The sequence below is a fragment of the Eptatretus burgeri genome, chromosome 2 (genome assembly GCF_056783735.1).
Source record: "Eptatretus burgeri isolate ZD-2024b chromosome 2, Ebu_testis_v1, whole genome shotgun sequence".
Classification (NCBI taxonomy): domain Eukaryota; kingdom Metazoa; phylum Chordata; class Myxini; order Myxiniformes; family Myxinidae; genus Eptatretus; species Eptatretus burgeri.
The window spans coordinates 7,032,912-7,052,224 of NC_140962.1; the positions used below are offsets into that span (position 1 = coordinate 7,032,912).

Sequence of the window (19,313 nt, forward strand, 5' to 3'; positions counted from 1 at the left end):
GCTTGCTTGTTGAACTGTTTCCCGTTTCGTTGCGTCTTTTTCCCTTATTTGCAAGCTCCATCTTGCATCACGTAAGGGATTGGTAGTGGGTTTAAAACACCCGTTAAATAATCTGAACCGTCGAGGTCGACGATAACTCCGCTCGGTTATCCCTACAGCACGGAACGAGCCACTTAAGCGGTTCGTGTCCGGAGTCGACCTGCGGCGTGGTACAACTCCTCGGTATGCTACTCGCGCGGGTACTTGGGGTGAATCGCCAAATGTCGATATACCTATTTCGCGCAGGTAGAATGCGGACTGGGTTGTGGTGAGGTTAAACCCCCACCCGTGGCTCGCTCATTGGCGGTAGTTCCAAGAGGGTCCTGACTAAATTTTCCGGTCCGGTGGGTGACGTGTCGCGATTCGAGTTTCGTGGCCGATCGCACGCTGGACGGGCCAGAATTCGTAACAATACTGTGGGGTATGGAAAAAAGCGGCACGTACCGTTGCATCCAACTGGTGGTTCAATGTTCGTATGGCCACCTCCATGGAAGAAATGTTCAGCTCATCCCATTCCACCTCCTCGATATCTGTATCTTCTAACCAAGTTAAAAGACACACAAATATTCAAAACACGAAATGGGTTACATGACAAAAGGAGCAAATGTTATATACATATATATATATATATATATATATATATATATATATATATACATACATATATATATATATATACATACATACATATATATATATACATACATATATATATATATATACATACATATATATATATATACATACATATATATATATATATATACATACATATATATATATACATACATATATATATATATATATATATATATATATATATATATATATATATATATATATATATATATATATATACATACATATATATATATACATACATATATACATATATATATATATATATACATATATATATATATACATATATATATATATATATATATACATATATATATATATACATACATATATATATACATACATACATATATATATACATACATATATATATACATACATACATATACATATACATATATACATATACATATACATATATACATATACATATATACATATACATATACATATATACATATACATATACATACATACATACATATATATATATATATATATATATATATATATATATATATATATATATATATATATATATATATATATATATATATATGAACACCACAAGGGGAAAACCAGAGATGTCAGGATAAGTCAATTTTGAAGAAACTGAAAAACAAAGTTTCAAGACTTTGGTGGACTGTTTAATAACTGTCATATAGATTTCTTTTCCAGTAAAAGGAAGAGTGATCATTAGCCGATCAAATTAAGCATGTAGCATTTGCCAAGCTTCTGTGTTATTTAATTTAAGAGCAAAGAACGAATCATTGTTGCAAACTGACATCACTGGTTATTCCCTTGTTTAATAATTGCCATGCAATTTTAACCCAGGATGTGTAGCAAATTCATGCTTGTTGGTTATTAGCATACATTACATGACTGGTGATCACAGATTTTTTTTTCAACATTAAACGGTCATTGTTTTTTTTTTGTTTGATTGGTGTTCAACGCCATACTCAAGGGTATTTCGCTTATATGACGACGGATTCTCCATTTCTTACTCTGTACAACTTAATATGATGGAAAACCGGGAGGAAACCAAGGATAAACCACCCCCGCGATAGCCGAAGTCACCTCATGTGACTCCCTCATATGCCTAAGCAGGTTGATAGGGCGGTGGGTACATCGGATGAGGATGGGTACTCAGACGCGCTAACCATTAAGCCACGGCGTGGGTCCCATAAAAGTCACAAAAACCAATGTCACCCGCAGGGTGACCCGTATCTTGCCAAAAGGTGACCACGTGTGACTTCTTTAAGGTCACACTGAGGTGAACAGAGCTGCTATCCACCAGGAGCGACTCCTTGAGGAATATCTGCCTTCGAGAGATTCCGATGAGAATCGTTCTACAGAGTAACCATGAAAAATATGCTTTTGCCTCATAACGTCACCAAATTAAGTCATAATGTCTCAAGCTTGACATATCTAGAAAGCACTCAGAGGTGTTCAATTTGAGGTACTACACGATATGGTTCCTAAAACTTGAAAATTTGACCTTGGGGTCAAATATGTTTGACCTCAGGCGCTAACCATGAAGGTCAAGGCCAATCGCCACCAAAAATTAATCAGCTGAGCGCCAGACCATGAACTATATTCCCATGAAGTTTGAAGACTATCCGATCAAAATTACTCAAAAAATAAGGGTTTCGTCGACTCCCCTGATTTGTGCCAAAGTGACCTTGACCTTCAAAATTTTGTGCACTGAAAGAGACCTCTATAGGCCTCTGATATGCGAAGTTACAAAAATTTCCGATGATAACTGTGCTCTGTAGAATTTTTTATACGTGATTACAGACAAACAAACAAACAAAAAAAACAAAAAAAAAACATACAAGCTGACTAACATATCTTGCAAAAACTTCGTTTTGGCAAGATAATAAAGGTTTGACCAGGCTTGAACCACGATATGCACCAACTACGGAGCCCATGATATAACCAAATAGGCTATTGCAGTGCTCAGAGTTTATGCTGTGAAAGTTTTACAACCTTTCATTTTTTAGTTTCTCCACTCTGAATATTATGGTGGAACAGTTAACATGAATGAAAGGGAGATAACCAAGAGTAAAGTACTGACAACTCTGGGTTTCTACTTGTTCAGCTTTGACAACACTTGTTTTTTCATTGCACAGCTAAACTTTATACCATATAAATTATGTGACACCCCTGGTTATTTGTTAAAGTAATATTGTGAGAGGAAACCTTATGTTGCCAACTATTGGCAGGTGCAATAACCCTGAAATTTATAAAAAGTGATATCTCTGGTTTTTCCCCTTGTGGTCTTCATATATATTACACATATTTGTAACGACTTCAAATGCTGCAAGTAAGATTAGAGTAATTTAACTGCGCGCAGTCGACGGGTATGCCTCCGCTCTCCCGCACAAACACTTGACTATTGACATATTTGACCCTTGACCTTTATCATATCTGGCCCAAAATTGAATCAGTGAATTGCCCTGTCTAACTTTACCTTTGTACCAAGTTTGATGAAATTCTGTCTGATATTTTTTGAGTTAGGGTGTAAACAGTAAAATTTCAGAGTTTGACCTTGACCTTTGACCCTTGACCTTTATCACATCTGGACCAAAATCTAAACACAATTGCCCTGTCTTACTTTACCTTCTTCCCAAGTTTGATGAAATTCTACAATTTGCTTCTTGAGTTATCGCGTAAACGAAAATCCGGACGGACGGACAACCCGGAAACATAATGCCTTCGGCACCCTTGATGCAGAGGCATAAAAAAAGTTTGGAATATTGCTCTATGGTATACCTTCTACCTCTGACCTTTACAACTGCAGCAGGAAATGACAATTTTTGGTGGAGAGATGGCACACCGGTTTGATGGGGAGTATAGGACAGCATCCGATCTTCCATGGATGCTTAAGAAGTCTTCACCGTAAGTGGCTCAACAACGACAGCAATTGTTTTGGCTTCTCCTCCATGCTCAGATTTTTCAAAGGACACAAAAGGTTGTCTTTTTTGTGAAGAAAAAGTCAAGACTTGTGGAAGAGCGAGACCACTGAACAGATCAAGATGCAACAGAACAAAAGGAACAGTACAGAGAAACAGGGAGGGGCGGGGGGGGGGGTGAGGGACACTAACAGCTGAGTTGAAGGACAAAATAGAGGGAGACTTACACAAAACAATGGGTGTGGGGAGGAATGAGGGTTAGGGGAGGACATATCGCGGGTTGAGAGACATAATGTTGTAACTGAAAATTTCCATTTCCTGCAAATCGCTAAATAATGGTGTTGAAAGACATGAGAGCCATTTTATTCAATTTCGCCAAAATGCAGTTACAACATTATGTCTCTCAACCTGTGATTACGTCTCTCAACCCGCGAAATAATGGTGTTGAAAGACATGAGAGCCATTTTATTCAATTTCGCCAAAAATGCAGTTACAACATTACATCTCTCAACCCTCGATATAGGGGAGAGAAGATGGATACAGAAGGAAACTTTCACAAAGGAAAAACTAGAAATTTGGGAGGAGTGCTTGGAGTGAGGGTAGGGGAAATGACAGGGGTCAAAAAGGTCATGTTTATGCATGGGGGATGATCTGAGATGGTGGTGAACAGCTGTCTTGAAGACCCAGAGGGAAGAACAAGATTGAAGACAATATGGAAGTTGGCTCCACAAGCAGGGAAAGAGAGGAACGAAAGAGTGGAGGTGAGCAGTGATCTTGAACTTTCGTAGTTTCACCAGAAGGGAGCTGATGGTGGACTGTGGGTGCCCTGCAAGAACCTGGAGGGGACAAAGAATGGAAAGAGCAGAGGGTGCAAGACCAGAAAAGAGGTGGTAGAAGACAGAGACCACTGACCTGTCTGCGATGGGAAAGTGGCAAGCCCATAGACTCAGATATTTTGGAGATATTGAGAAAAGAGTGGGAAAAAAAAGAAAGAACGTAGAACAGGCAGAAGGAAATTCAAGAAGGATGAGATCTCTGTGGAGTGGAAAAATAAAGTTTTTTGTTTGTTTGTTTTGATTTTTTGAAACGAGGTGAAACATGATAATGTTGAGGAGGTAGAGGTAACATATTTGGGAAGAAAGAAGCGAAACGAGAAACACGGAGACAAAGAATTTTCACACTTTATATATGAGGAGCGGCTGAGTTAGGTCTTGGACAACACAAAACAAATTCAAATAATGCACTGTCTGGCACAAGCAATGTACGATCGAACATGAAATATTGGATGGGATACAACAGCAACACCTGGAGCAAGACAAAATATAAACACAACGTATCTGGTTTGGAAAACTTAGCTTTAGTGAGGTGGAAACGGTAGCTGCAGATTCCATCGGCGAATGGAAAAAATCTGCAAACCGGAAAGTTGCTGAACTCCTTCCTCACCCACTCCCGGAATATTTTGAATATTCCAAGAAAAAAAAAAAATAAAAAACTTTCATATTCTTTTATAACCAAAGATTTAAAAAACAAAAAACTTATTTGATACAAAGGTGGCAGCACTGTGTGCTCTTCATTTTCAGGCACCAAGTCGTAGTGGTTGTGCTCTTTCTCCAAAGATTGATAAACTTTTTATTCTCACCCTCATTGTGTTTATGCTAAACTACACAAAGACATTCAGATTACTGCTTGGGAGCTAACGTACGAGGGTCATCTCGTCTCAAAAGTACTGTCACACCCCGTAAATGACAGACATACTGTAGTTATAGTAGTTCCCTTGACAAAATTTATTCGCACGACATTATTCTACATTATGGCCATCCTCCTCATTGCATTTCATGCAGAAGTCAAACAAATTCTTTATCCCAGTGCAAGCGACTTCCCTTGAAAGTATCCTGAATGCAATGGACATGGTTGTGTTCAACTGCTTCAGCAAAGGAAAACGTATTCCCATGACCTCTCTGAGAATGACCTTTCTCATGACCTTTCTCCCATAACCCATTAGAAAAAGCTTTCTCCCATGACCACTTCCTCGGAATTAGACAGCAATATTTTAACTCCTGAAACAAAACCAACATTGTCAGAAGCTTCATATTTTCCCAAACGCATCAGTAAAATAGAAGTGCACTCGGTAGAGCACATACCTCCACCAGGCTGAACAGTTCATGTTTTGTATCCCACTGATGGGCCGGATCTGCCTCCGGACATTAACCAAAATATAATCAGTTTTTTTCTTGCCACCGACGCAACTCACACCTTTTTAAAATATCATGTTATATTGTTGCGGGACCGGACGTCGGCCGCAAGCACGACTGCTGGATGGAGCAGTAGCGTCAGCTCGACCGATCGCCCGGAATTTAGGTCGTCACTCCGGAGAAGTCTGGAGCCGACGGGTCCTGACTGGACCGAAGATCGCCAACAGGTCACCCTCGTGGAATAGGGTGAATAGCCAAATTTCTATATACCCAAGTATCCACGCGGGGAATCTACCGGGGAAATTCACCCTCGACGGAACTCGTACGAAAACGAGCCGCTTAGCACGCTCGTTCAGTGTGCGATCCGAGCAGTTTAATCGCCAAGAACCGTCGGTCCAAATGTCCCCTTAGGGCCGTAACAGCTTTTATTAATTCTCAAACACGCAGCACGCTTAGCCAATGAAGGAATAGACACGAACGAGCCGATACATTCAACAAATGGGGATATTTATTGAAAAGTAATGGGGAAATGAAGGGAAGCACGCAAGAAGCAGAGTTAAACCGATTATTATTATTATTCACGTAAATACAGGCAAAAACACAAACATTTCACTTCTTATCAGACGGGTCCATGGACACACACATGCACACACACACCCAAAGAATCGGACCAATGGTCTTTATTAGGACCTTCAGCTCGGAGGGACAGGCGGGCTGAATACCAGGGTCTAACTTGGACCTGTCCGCCTCGTGCGGTCTTCAAGTCGGTCGGTCCGTCGGGAGGCGAGATGAACCCGGCCTCCTTGACTCCGCTCGGCGCCCGTCCTGGCCACCAAACCTCGACTCAGTTTCCTCTGGAGACGACACGCAACCCTTCCGGCTCCGGCGGCAGATGGTCTTTCTCAAGCTCAATCTCCAGGAGAGGAGGAGGAAGAAGACGCTCAAGATGACGACGACAAGACCAGCCCAGACCTCTCTCTGCAAGGATCCTCTGTTCCTTCTTTATACTCTCCAGCGCCGCGCAACCCCTCCCCCACTCGGCATGCTCCCCAGAGCCTCGGTGGGTGGGGGCTTTGACCTTTCCCCCACTGAGCGCACGGAGAATCTTGGGGCTGTTCTCTCCTCTGCAGCACTGCCGCAACCAACGGTCATTTTGTTGCTGTTGTTACGGAAGATGAGGTTTTCCAATAAAGGGAAATCCTAACTATAAAGATAAATCACAGTGCATGAACGTTTATTTACCCATTTCACAAGGGAAAGGAAGCTATCTATAAAACACATACTTACCGATATCACTAATCTATAGGACCTGAATGTTGTGTGCGATAGGTTTCCAAATTCGTAACAATATATCGTTTTCGGCCCCATCTCTTAATGGTGAAGAATCACTTAAAAAAAAAAAATTGAATTCGTGTATCTGGATTAGGTCTTCAGCAAAATTGAATCATTTCATCCGTGTCACAAACCCAACCTCTCCACGAAATTTCGTCCGAACCTGTCCAGAACTTTTTGAGATATCCTGCTCACAGACGGACAAACAAACAAACAGATACCTCCACCACCAAACCCCTGTCTAACAATGAGAGAGTATGCATGCGATTATGTGAGCACCTTCAAGATGAGATATTTTACTTAAGAGGCTACAAGTGGAAAACAGAACTTTTAGGATGATCTTTGGTTGCCCTCAATTTTCTACAAAATTGAGGCTCATGTGAGAGCGAGGTGACAGAAGGGGGAAAATGCAGTGGACTGAAAAGGCAACGCATAACAATTGTGAGGCAACAAGCTGGGGAACTAATGAACAGAGAAAGAGGAAGGGGAGGAAAGGAGAACAAACCCACAAGATAATGTGGCCCAGAGAAAGGGCACACAAATGCAGGACAAAAACATAGGTGAAGGCACTCAAGGAGACCCACAAATGAATTACATCAACAAACTAGAAGGGCACACGGTGGAGCGCATACCTTTGATACGTATACCTATGAATACCTCCCCTGCCAGGGTTGAACCGCCCTGACCCGTTGTCCTCCCCGATCTCCCGACCTCACATGCACCCAACCGCGCGTCAGGCGTTGACCACCACGATGCTTCAGCAATGGACAAAATCCGGGGCACTGGGGTGGACATCTACAGCTTGAGACTGTGGGCCACCCTTCCCAGGTGGCGACCCACTCGAGAAGCAATCGAGACTCTCGCTGGGATCGCTGACAAAGCATCCAGGTCCAGTTCAGCAGACCTGCATGATTGGCATGGTGGGCAAAACCGTCTGCCCGGAAGGATGTGCGGCACGGTGCTCAGCTCGTAATGCTGCAGCGGTTGACCACGTATGACTCGGCCAAACTGGGTCAGGAGTCTGAGGTTGCCGGAGGAACACCGTTGCCAACCACAAAAGACTCCCGTGGAGAGGCCATGCCACACGCAGTGAGTCACAAGCACCGTGGAGATGTCAAGAGAGGGAAGAGGAGGACCCGTGAGTTTGGGTGACCCCCTTCTGAGAGGATGTGGTATTACCACACCTCTTATAGGAGGGACCCACACCCACAAGCCCGGCCATACCATGGGCCAGTCAGCGCATGCAGTCGACTGGCCCATGGGAGATGGACCGCCGCTCGAGACACACAGTCAGGTCAGGTATGGAAGCATGCACCAGAGCAGCGCGTCGCTGCGTTCACTTTCCGCCGGTACTCCCAGGGGCATCAATCTGGCCACCCCCAGGCAGATGCCTGGCCCATCCCCATCTCCTTGAGATGCCGATCAACCTACTGCAAACATGAGGCACGTGGTTGGCCCATTGGCCTCCTTCATTCAGGAGGCTCCCTCGCCGAGAGAATATGTTGAGCAGGATCAGCATCAGGAAAACAAGCCGCATGTTCATACAGCCGCAGTTGACACTCACGGACGATGCAGGTAACAAATCTCATTTGAGTCTCATTTGAGTCTCAGTCTCACTGTCTGTCTGTCTGTCTGTCTCACTGTCTGTCTGTCTGTCTGTCTCACTGTCTGTCTGTCTGTCTGTCTCACTGTCTGTCTGTCTGTCTGTCTGTCTGTCTGTCTGTCTGTCTGTCTGTCTCTCCAACCACTCGTTGCACACAATGTCTGACCAGCGATAGCCAAGGATTCTCCAAAGAGACCTGGTACCAAAGGAATCAAGTCTCAGTCTCAGATCGTTGGTCAGAGTCCAAGTCTCGCATCCATAGAGCAAGACTGGAAGCACCAAGGACCTGAAGACTCTGACTTTCGTCCTCCCGCACAGGTACCGGCAGCGCCACACCCCATTATCCAGTGAATCCATGACTCCCCAGGCCCGACCCAGACGTCAATTGACCTCTGACTCACAGCCAGCAGAGACATGAATATCACTGCCAAGGTAAGTGAATCTCTCCACGATCTCAACATGCTCACCACAAACAGGCACAGACAGGACAGCAGCATCCAAGATGTCATTGAAAGCCTGGATCTTAGTTTTGACCCAGCAAACCCGTAATCCAAGCGGCTCCGACTCCTCATTCAGCAACTCGAGGGCCCACAAAAGATATCTAGAGTCTCCGCAAAGATCACTGCATCATCTGCGAAATCAAGGTCAGAGATCTTGGCATTCCGAAACGATGCACCACAACTTGATCTCTCTGACATCCTCCCCAGAATCCAGTCAATACAAGTGCTGAAAAGTGTGGGGGCCAGTACACACCCCTGACGAACTCCAGTAACAACTGGAAATAAGTCAGAGATGGTACCACCACATCTCACAGCACTCTCAGTACCAGAGTATAGTTCAGACATCAGATCGATCAGTTTTGTTGGCACCCCACGAATACCAAGAATCCTCCAGAGGGCATCCCCATTCACTGAATTGAACGCTTTACAGAGATCAACATAAGCTCCAAGCAGCCCCTGCCGAAACTCTCGGCTGCGTTCAGTGAGGACCCCAAGAACAAGGATACGGTCAATCGTTGACTTCTTTGGTGCAAAGCCTGACTGCTCTGGACGCTGGTGCTCAAGCAGATGGTGGCGAACCCGATCAAGAATTATCTGAGCAAAGACCTTGCCCGGCACTGAGAGCAGGGTCACCCCTCGGTAGTCGTTGCAGTCTTGGCGATCACCCTTCCCTTTCCAGAGAGGGACAACAAGGTTCCTCTTCCAGTCAGTTAGGATGATGCCTGTGTTCCAGGCAGAGCACAGAACTGCATGCAACAACATGAGTGCAGCATTTCCACCAGCCTTGAGAAGTTCAGCATGGATGCCACAGATCCCTGGACATTTACCCCGTTTCAAACGGTTCACCGCAGCCTGTGTTTCCACAAGCGAAGGTGGACCACAGTTGATTGGAGGGTTAGCAACAGCGATTGTAACACCCCTGATGTCCAACTTGACAGCTTGTGGATCAGCCTGGTACAACCGCTCAAAGTAACCGGCCCAGCGGGCCTTCACTTCGAACTCCTCTGTCAAGAGCCTACCACCTTCTGCTCTAACTGCAGTACACCCAGGGATGGGCTTGGATGAATGCAATGCGCAAATTCCCCTGTAAGCAGAATGAGAATCACTTGACCACAGGTGATGCTCTACACCCTCACAGATTCCTCGCAAATAGACCTCCTTGTCCACCCTTAGCGCACGTATAGTTTTCCGCCACAGCTCAGCTCTGCCATTCAGCCTAGCCCTGCGACTCTGGTCAATGGTATCCAGTGTCCCTTGAGACAAAATTCTTCTTTGGCCTCTGGTGAGTTCCAAGAAATCCACCGGCAACATCAAGGACGGTGGTCTTGAAGGCACTCCACAACTCTTCAGGACCCCCCAAAGCACCCTGGCACCCCAAATCTCCACTCAGCTTGTTCACAAACTCCTCAGCTACCCTCTCATCCTTGAGCTTGCCAACAGCCAGCCTTGGCTGGGATGGTACCATTCTCCGGGATTTAAGGTGCAACTTCAGAGTTGCTGCAACAAGCCATGGTCAGTACTGAGGAACTGAGCACTCCGGTACACCTTGCAGTTCTGGATCATCCTCCAGCGATCATCAATGAGGACATGGTCAGTCTCCTTTGCCACATCACCATCATTGGAATACCAAGTCCAGCGATGAGCTTGTGGGCGCTGAAACCATGAACCGGCCACCCTAAGTCCATGACTTCTTACAAAGTCAAGGAACTTAGTGCTATTCTGATTCATAGTTCCTGACCAATGGGGACCAATGCATGTCTCATAACCATCCCTATCCGTTCCAGTCGATGCATTGAAATCCCCCAAGACTAGAAGTGTATCTCGTCTGGGGCACTGATCAACCACAGACTCGAGCGTGGCATAGAATGTGTCCTTCACGGTGAGATCACTCGCCTCAGTCGGAGCATATACAGAGACCAGGGAAATGACACCTAAGGAGTGATGAATCTTTGGTCTCATAATACGCTCATTGACCGGTGTTACCTCAATTGTCATTGGAGTCAGCTTATTGGACACAGCGACAGCAACTCCTTGGGAATGGTAACCATCAGAGTGACCAGACCAATAGTAGGTGTAACTACCCGCTATGATCTCGCCGCAATCCAGTCTCCGAACCTCAGAGAGAGCTGCAATCCCGATGTCCAAACGCTTGAGCTCAGATGATAACAGAGACAGGTGATCATTCTCTTTTCGGGATAGGACATTCAAGGCACCCACCCGAAGGGACCGCCTCAGGTTAACCCAAGGAGACCGCCGTCTGGTGGACGACACAACACCACTCCGACACACTCTCCCGCAATGTGACCCGGGAACGTTACTCCATGGTTTCCCTCCTATCATCAAAGATTGGAGGTCCCGAAGGCTTTGCCCCAGTCACATCATCCGGTGAGCTGCCCTGCAAAGGGAAACTGCACAGGAGGTACTCCCATGGAGTGGGTTTTCAGATTTATTTGCGTTTTTGTGTTTTGCGGAATGAAGGGTTTTACGGTGGCCGGAGTGCAAATCCTGCCACCAACCTCCTAATAAGAAGTAACCCAACTGCAGGAGGACGTCCGCAGACACAGTTGGGCACTAGATATGGATGGCCGTTGGCTCACAACGAGCTCCTCCGCCCTTTGACAGGTTTTGTTTTTAATCCTGCTGGGTGTCCATATCCAAACACCCTCCTTACCAAAAACCTGATGGGGAGATGGTTTAGTCGCTGACAATCTGACCATAGAACAGGTTAGTACAGGTTTACATGATACCTGTAGCAAGTTACAGATCTAATCTGGCCTGACCTAATTGACACACTGTGACTCTCTCCAAAGAATGAACTATGCAGTGCATTATTTTCATCGTGCATTGAAAGTCTTTCATGTCATTTGGACATTGAAACATGTATTTGAACTGAAATATATTGATGGGTCCACACACAGCAGAACCATCGAAAATCAATAATGCATGAACATTTCCCGGACACTTGGCAAACCACCAATCTTTACCTGTTGCATGGGTTGGCCACAGGCCTCGTATCCTCGCTATTAGCCGGAAGAGGAACGGTGGTCTGGTCGGCGGAGGGGTACCTCCTTCGGGTGGGAGCGGGGGGCGCTGCACTGCTGGGGTGAACCTCAGTGTGGCATTGTGTGTTGGAGGCCAGGGCTATTAAGGGTAACGAAAGAATGGTGGGAAATGAATTGGTGAGGCAAAACAAATGGCACATTTTCTTTCTCCAACTCTTCCTTGTTGCGTGTATTTTTTTTTTTTTTTAAACTTCAACGCAACCAAATAAATTTATCCTTATAGTAATAAAATAAACAAAATGAAAATCATGAAGTTGTCAAATCTAAAAACAAAGAAATGTTTGTGCCGTATTGTTCGTCATTCAACCATAAACCCTTTCACTTATGCATGCGGACCGGTTGTAAATAATGAATGAATGACACAGATTGCGGATGCCAATTGACTTGCAAAATAGAGGGGAGAGGGCAAAGAAACTTTGCCACAGGGTATTACCATGGAACTCGATCCAAAAAGTGCAGTTCACAACAGCCACACAGATTTGCAAAAGTTGCACCAACATCAGTAAGTTGCTGCCAGAAGATTTCACAGAGATAATATAACAAGGGTACCTTTGCAAAGTTTTGTTATCCCATTTTAAGTTGCATTGAAAATCTAAATTTCCCTCGACCAGCCCCACAAAATAAGCAATGTTCAAGGCAACTTGATTCAATCTTTGATAGCTTGCTCAAAAGGAGAGGAAATGCAAAGTCGGACCAAAACGATGGGTTACTTGAACAGGCATATTATGCAATGTAGCAAATGGAAGGTTTGATCCATTCATTGTGGACATGCTCACGTGAATGTATGTCGAGGTATGATGTCTGACCCACTTATGATAAACTATAAAGTTGCAGGCTGGGCAATCTCACTTTTAAGTGTTGGTATTGCAATTGTTAATATATAATCATTACTGAATTTTTGTTCACTCCCATCCGATTTTTGGGACCGAGAGTGAGGGTTTGGGGCCAATATTTTGAAGCAAACTCAGAATTGAGGCATTCGGCCTTCTCACCGAGTCGGCTGTGATGCCATTTGAGGTGAGGAAAGGGATGGAAGGGGAGGATACTTCAGAGACCGCCGTGATAAGGTGCCAACAGGTCTCAAACTCAGGACCCTAAGATCCTTAGCCAGCCACCCTAACCACCAAGCCCACACCAGGCTTAGATACATTTCTACTGGTGCATCTGTGATCATTAAGGTCGTGTAACCCTGTGACCATTTATTTTTCATTCAATGTGTAGTGTAGTAATATACTCCGCTATTTCACTGTTGAAGAAAATTTTCTACTGTGGGGTTAGAGTTATTATAGTTATTGCGGTAGATAAATTCATGGTTATTGAGTTCGTCATTGCACATGCTGATTTGGGGGTGAGAGCCATGATTGGTTTCATAACGTCACCCCACATATGTAAAAACACCGTGCATTGTGCAAAACAACGAAATGCAAATTGAAACCTACTCGACATGGGGTCAAAGCGATAAACTGATGAGCTTACACAGGACATGATCAGAAAAGCACAGATACCGAGAGCAAAGACGATATGATGTCATATTTGATATGCCAATGAAGCTCTCACACCAAAATAAATCCCACTTTGCAGGCCAACAGCCCAAGGAACGAAATACGGAAAATGTGAAATAAGGAAGAGGCACAGTACAAAAGCAATACCTTAAATGTGCTGCCGATGAATGAAGCAAACATTCTCATTGGTCCGAAGTACCAAAATCTGAAACATACACGTGGCAACAAATTAAACCTTTTTAAACTTTGGGCTGGAATGCTGGTTCGCAGAGTTGGGACACGGTTCCTTGTAACTATCCAAATGGAGCACAGCATAAAGAACATACAGCACTTCATATATTGGACCGTATTGTGTTGTTATTTTTTAAACATGACTACCAAAAATCCTTCATATTTTTTCAAGTTTGAAGGTGCAGAGAGAATACTGCTGGTAGCCACCTATCATTGCCATATTTCCTACAGAGATGATGTCGACAGCCCCAAGAACAATGTACGTTCAGCTTATGGGAATGTTTTGTCCAAGCATGATGATTGTTTATCTTTACTTACAAGGGCATAAGAAATTAGTTCCGAAACTCATCACTGCCTAAACCCATCATATATCATACAACATGATATCATAAGTGTGACCACATGGTGTGTTTTACGAGGATGGTGAACGGTATTTTCCTTGTAAAGCATGAAACTTTTTGTGGTTTTTCATTGCAAAGCATAAACCTCTCTGGAAAGCATGATCATATTGTAAAATGGTGAGCAAACGATGAATGAATGAATTTAAATTTTTCATATCACGTGATACTGAGTGAGTGAGCGCAAATTGAGATGTTTGAAATCTGAATGTTCTCATAGAATGATCATCCTAGTTATCCAAAAATTATCGCTCTTGGATCACTGTCTTCACTCTCTTGGAGTATGTATTCTTCCATCCTTGCAATTTACTGATTCAGGTTCCTTCCGATGACTTCAATGCAGTGTTTAGTCTTCCGTTTGATTACGTTGGTACCATATCCTGATGCTGTGTGGACTGTGCTTCCCCGCTGATGGACCTCTGGCAGCTTGTACATGTTGCTGAGTTTGAGCCTGAGGAGTAACTGCTGAAATCTCTGTCTGGGCGGGTTCTTCCCGACATCTTTGTTCTGTTTCTTTCAAACCTCTTGTACATTGCTCCTTCCAAATTCCTTATCCAGGTGATGCACAACGTCATTGCCAGGCACCGAAGAAAGGGAGTACTTAGTTTTTTACTCCGTGTGTTTTCTTGGTTGTTTGTTACTTGCAAAATCAAAGATTTTAAGGACATTGGTCAGTCAATTTTGTGATTCTGTTTGTCTCTGTTTGTCAATCGCCTACAGGTCACAATTCCAAACTGATCGTCATGAAGCTTTACCAAGTTGTAGAGGTAGTCTCAACCGAGAAGCTGATTGATTTTGAAGTTAAAGGTGAAAGGTCATCTTGAGGTCGAATTTCTAAAATTGTCATTTTTCATCCGATTGCCTTGAAAGTTGAACAGGACTTGCATATTGCAGCATGAAATTGGGAAACCAACTATTTTTGAGGGCAAAAGGACAAAGGTCAAATTTCTAAAATCATCAATTTCAATCTGAAAAATAATCAATTTTTATCCGATTGACCTGAACTTTGATAAAGATTGTCAATAGGGTTGGGCACACACCGACTTTTTCTCTGTTGTCCCGTTGAAAGGAGTGTTTTTTTATGGCCATTTTTCACGCTGATCAAGAATCCGTTGAAATTTTTGACCTGAATTTTTTTTGTCTAAGTAAGACATCATCCTAGGTCAAAAATTTCAACGGATTCGTGATCAGTGTGAAAAATGGCCATAAAAAACACTCCTTTTAACGGGACAACAGAGAAAAAGTCGATGTGTGCCCAACCCTCATATTACATGCCCTAGTAAGCCATAATTATCAAATTTTACCTGAAAAGTGGTTAAATTTGGTGGCCATTTTGAATTTTTGCATTTTACCAACCTAAGACATCATCCTTTGTCAAAAAGTTAAACGGATTCGTGATCAGCGTGAAATTTGGCCATAAAAAAACACTCCTTTCAAAAAAATTATGGTTGTATGCCCAACCCTATTGTCAATTTTAATCTTAATGAAATGGACAATTTGATGTATCCATGGCAACCTTTGGAGAGGGGGGTGGATTTTTCAAGTATCGTGCTCTGCACGACATCTTTTTCTTGTTTGAAAAGGTGATATTTCAGCCATTATTTGAGCTAGGAAACTGAACTTTGGACACAATAGAGAGGGAAGTGCTTCGGCTAAAATGTTATTTTTTTTTGATTAATTACATAATTGTTATCGATTTATTAATTATTTATTTTCTTTCTCATCTGGACAATATCTCAGGCACCTTTTGAGCAAGGAAGCTGATATTTGGACATGACGGTGAACAAGTGATTTGGCTACAAAGGGTATTTTTGATTTATTGATTCATCAATTCATCGATTGATTATTGAATTTTTGATTAACTACTTAATTTTCAAAAAGTTACAGATTCAGATGAAACAGTGGTGGTTTAGGGACGCCATAAGCCAAATGATTAAGAAATTAATTCTTTTACGATTATTATTTATTTTGATTATGCAATTAATCAATCAATTATTGTCCACCGCTCCCTCCCAATTCTGTCTCCATAGTGCTGCACGATGGCATCGCCAGGCACCAAAAGCGTCCCAGCAATGTCGCGTGCTGGAGGATTTGTTATTTATTTGGCATTGGGGCAGTGCACTTTGAATATACCTAAACTTGGTTGTTTTCTTCTTTGTCCAGGTGATATCTCAGCCATCCTTTGAGTTAGGAAGCTGAAATTTGGGGACAAAAGTGAAGATGTGCTTTGGCAAAAAAGGGTTTTTAAATTTTTTTTGATGAAACAATTAATTCATTACTTAATTATAGATTTATTAATTACTTGTTTATTTTCTCTCTCATCTGGGCAATATGTCAGGCACCTTTTGAGCAAGGAAACTGATATTTGGACATGAAAGTGACCAAGTGATTTGGCCATAGAGGGTATTTTTAATTTTTTGAATCAATTAATTATTCATTTTTCAAGGAATCACTTAATTTTCAAAAAGTTACAGATGAGGATGAAAAAGTGGTGGTTTTGGTGTGCTATTAGCCAATTGATTAAGAAATAAATTATTTTACGATTATTATTTATTTGAATTATGCAATTAATCAATCAATTATTGTACACCGCTCCCTCCCAATTCCATCTCCATGTGCTACATGACAGCATTGTCGGGCGCCAAAGGCTCCCCGGCAATGTTGCCCGCTGGAGGATTTTTTTGGCATGGGGGCGGTGTACGTTGAACGCATTTCTACTTGTTTCTTATATGTTTAGGCAATGACAAGTTTATCTCATAGTAAGAACAATATGTTGCTGAAGAGAAAGAGAAAGAGAAAGAGAAAGAGAAAGAGAAAGAGAAAGAGAAAGAGAAAGAGAAAGAGAAAGAGAAAGAGAAAGAGAAAGAGAAAGAGAAAGAGAAAGAGAAAGAGAAAGAGAAAGAGAAAGAGAAAGAGAAAGAGAAAGAGAAAGAGAAAAAGAAAGAGAAAGAGAAAGAGAAAGAGAAAGAGAGAGAGAAAGAGAGAGAGAGAGAGAGAGAGAGAGAGAGAGAGAGAGAGAGAGAGAGAGAGAGAGAGAGAGAGAGAGAGAGAGAGAGACAACAATGACATGCAAGTCCAATGTATGTCAATTATCCATATGAGGTACATGGATATATCAGAAATATCAGGGTGATCAGGAACATGCATCAACTTTTCTTCATGTACTTTGGCTTCCACTAGACTGCATGTTATGTTTTGACAAGGCACTGGCCTGAACTTTCCTATAGACTTAAATATTTTAGAATGACCATTTCCAGCATCAGTCACCAGTCCTCAACAAATTGCTTTAATTCATACCACCAAACAGTTCCAAAAAAAGTGTAAGAAGTACAATTGGTTGTACCTGCTCGTGTTTGCTTTGGCGTTGCGGAATTCTCCCCAGCGTAGTTCATTCAATGCAAAGACAGGCTTTCCAAATGTACCCTAAGGAGAGGCAGCAAAAATCTTAAACAGTATTCCCCAAGACTTGATAAAACAACAAAACTGCAGGAGAACTGTACAAACACGCGCACCAGAAACATCTCACCGTGATTTGGATGACATCCACGGGGATCGTAGAACCTTTCACAATTGCCAAGGCAGCAGATGTAATGCATCTTCAGGAAGGAAGTGATCGGCTATTACTCATTATGAGTACACAATGAAGGCTGACATTATTTCAATCAATACTCTATATTCAATCAGTCAATCAAAATGAAGCAACACCAACAGTCAAAGCTCGAAGAACAGCTGAAAAGGGTTCATTACATCTTTCTATTATTCTCATCATATGATTTCTTCTTGTAATATGTGAAATACTGCTTTGCATTGATGTTAATGTTGGATATTTCATTAGCAATGTACTTGTATTGGTAAAGGAAAGTTAAAAAAAAGGACAATATTTTAACAGAATGAACAGATAATAGTGTGTGTGTGTGTGTGTGTGTGTGTGTGTGTGTGTGTGTGTGTGTGTGTGTGTGTGTGTGTGTGTGTGTGTGTGTGTGTGTGTGTGTGTGTGTGTGTGTGTGTTAATGAATAATTACCGCACATGGTCTTCAAAGTCTGGGAAGATTATTTTACTGAGCGTGTTGCTCTTCCCGAGTGGAATGATCCCAATGGGGATTTTGCTGAAGCTTGCCTGGCAAGATAAGCAGGATTACGTTTCAGCAGCTCCACCAGCCCTTGACATCATGCTTTGATGACACCTTCAGGTTTGGTTACATCCCACTACTCATTGATTATAATTAGTCACAATTTTCTCAGTCCAACATGGCCAGTAAAACAATAAACAAAACAGTATTACCTGATCATCCCTCCTGAGCATTCCAGTGACAACCTGAGGCCAATTCAAAACATCATGAACTTTACATCAATTCAAAGTTAAACAGTATTGACAATATCAATAAATAGCGACTTTACATCAAATTCAAAATTCCAATCAGCAATCATCACGAAGGATATAAATGATAAAAGCAACAGGCCGGTAATCACATGTCCAAGTTAATCCAAGAATCAATGCCACCCTCCCCCCCCCCCCAAAAAAGTGTCATTTATCCCTAACCATGTATATATTTATGATGTGCGTCACTTCGTGTTTTACTGAATCAAGCACATATCCAATCGATAAATTTAATCAAGTTAAATAAACAAGTGTTGGGTGCAGTGAGAGAATAAAAAAGGGCAGATCTGACCTCAAGCAACGTCCCATCGCCACCAGCCACAACAATCATGTCCACATTATCTAGTGCCCCAAGTAGTTCTTTAGCTTGGCCCTCACGGTCTGTCTGCAGAAAGAAAATTAGATAATCAGTCAAAGTGAAATAAGTGGTACAAGTCAATTCTGTTTTGCACATTTATACGATACTAGCAGAATACCCACCCCACGGGCAATCCTGTTCCAAGCGTGCAACACGTTCTA

The 19,313-nt window shown here is 42.7% G+C and overlaps 1 protein-coding gene across 6 annotated transcripts in view; it reads right to left on the reverse strand.

Moving 5' to 3' along the window:
- Positions 1-19,313, reverse strand: part of AGK (acylglycerol kinase) — a 102,422-nt gene that overhangs the window by 41,047 nt on the left and 42,062 nt on the right. For all 6 annotated transcript variants that reach the window (XR_015052828.1, XR_015052829.1, XM_085861828.1 and 3 more), the window contains 8 exons: positions 19,087-19,179; positions 18,699-18,731; positions 18,439-18,533; positions 17,943-18,012; positions 17,760-17,839; positions 13,935-13,992; positions 12,208-12,364; positions 484-578 (listed from right to left, as the gene is read on the reverse strand). Coding sequence is in view for 4 of the 6 variants with exons in the window: in XM_085861828.1 (XP_085717954.1) it covers positions 484-578; positions 12,208-12,364; positions 13,935-13,992; positions 17,760-17,839; positions 17,943-18,012; positions 18,439-18,533; positions 18,699-18,731; positions 19,087-19,179 (681 nt within the window). In the remaining 2 variants the exon portion in view is untranslated. The remainder of the gene's footprint in view (positions 1-483; positions 579-12,207; positions 12,365-13,934; positions 13,993-17,759; positions 17,840-17,942; positions 18,013-18,438; positions 18,534-18,698; positions 18,732-19,086; positions 19,180-19,313) is intronic.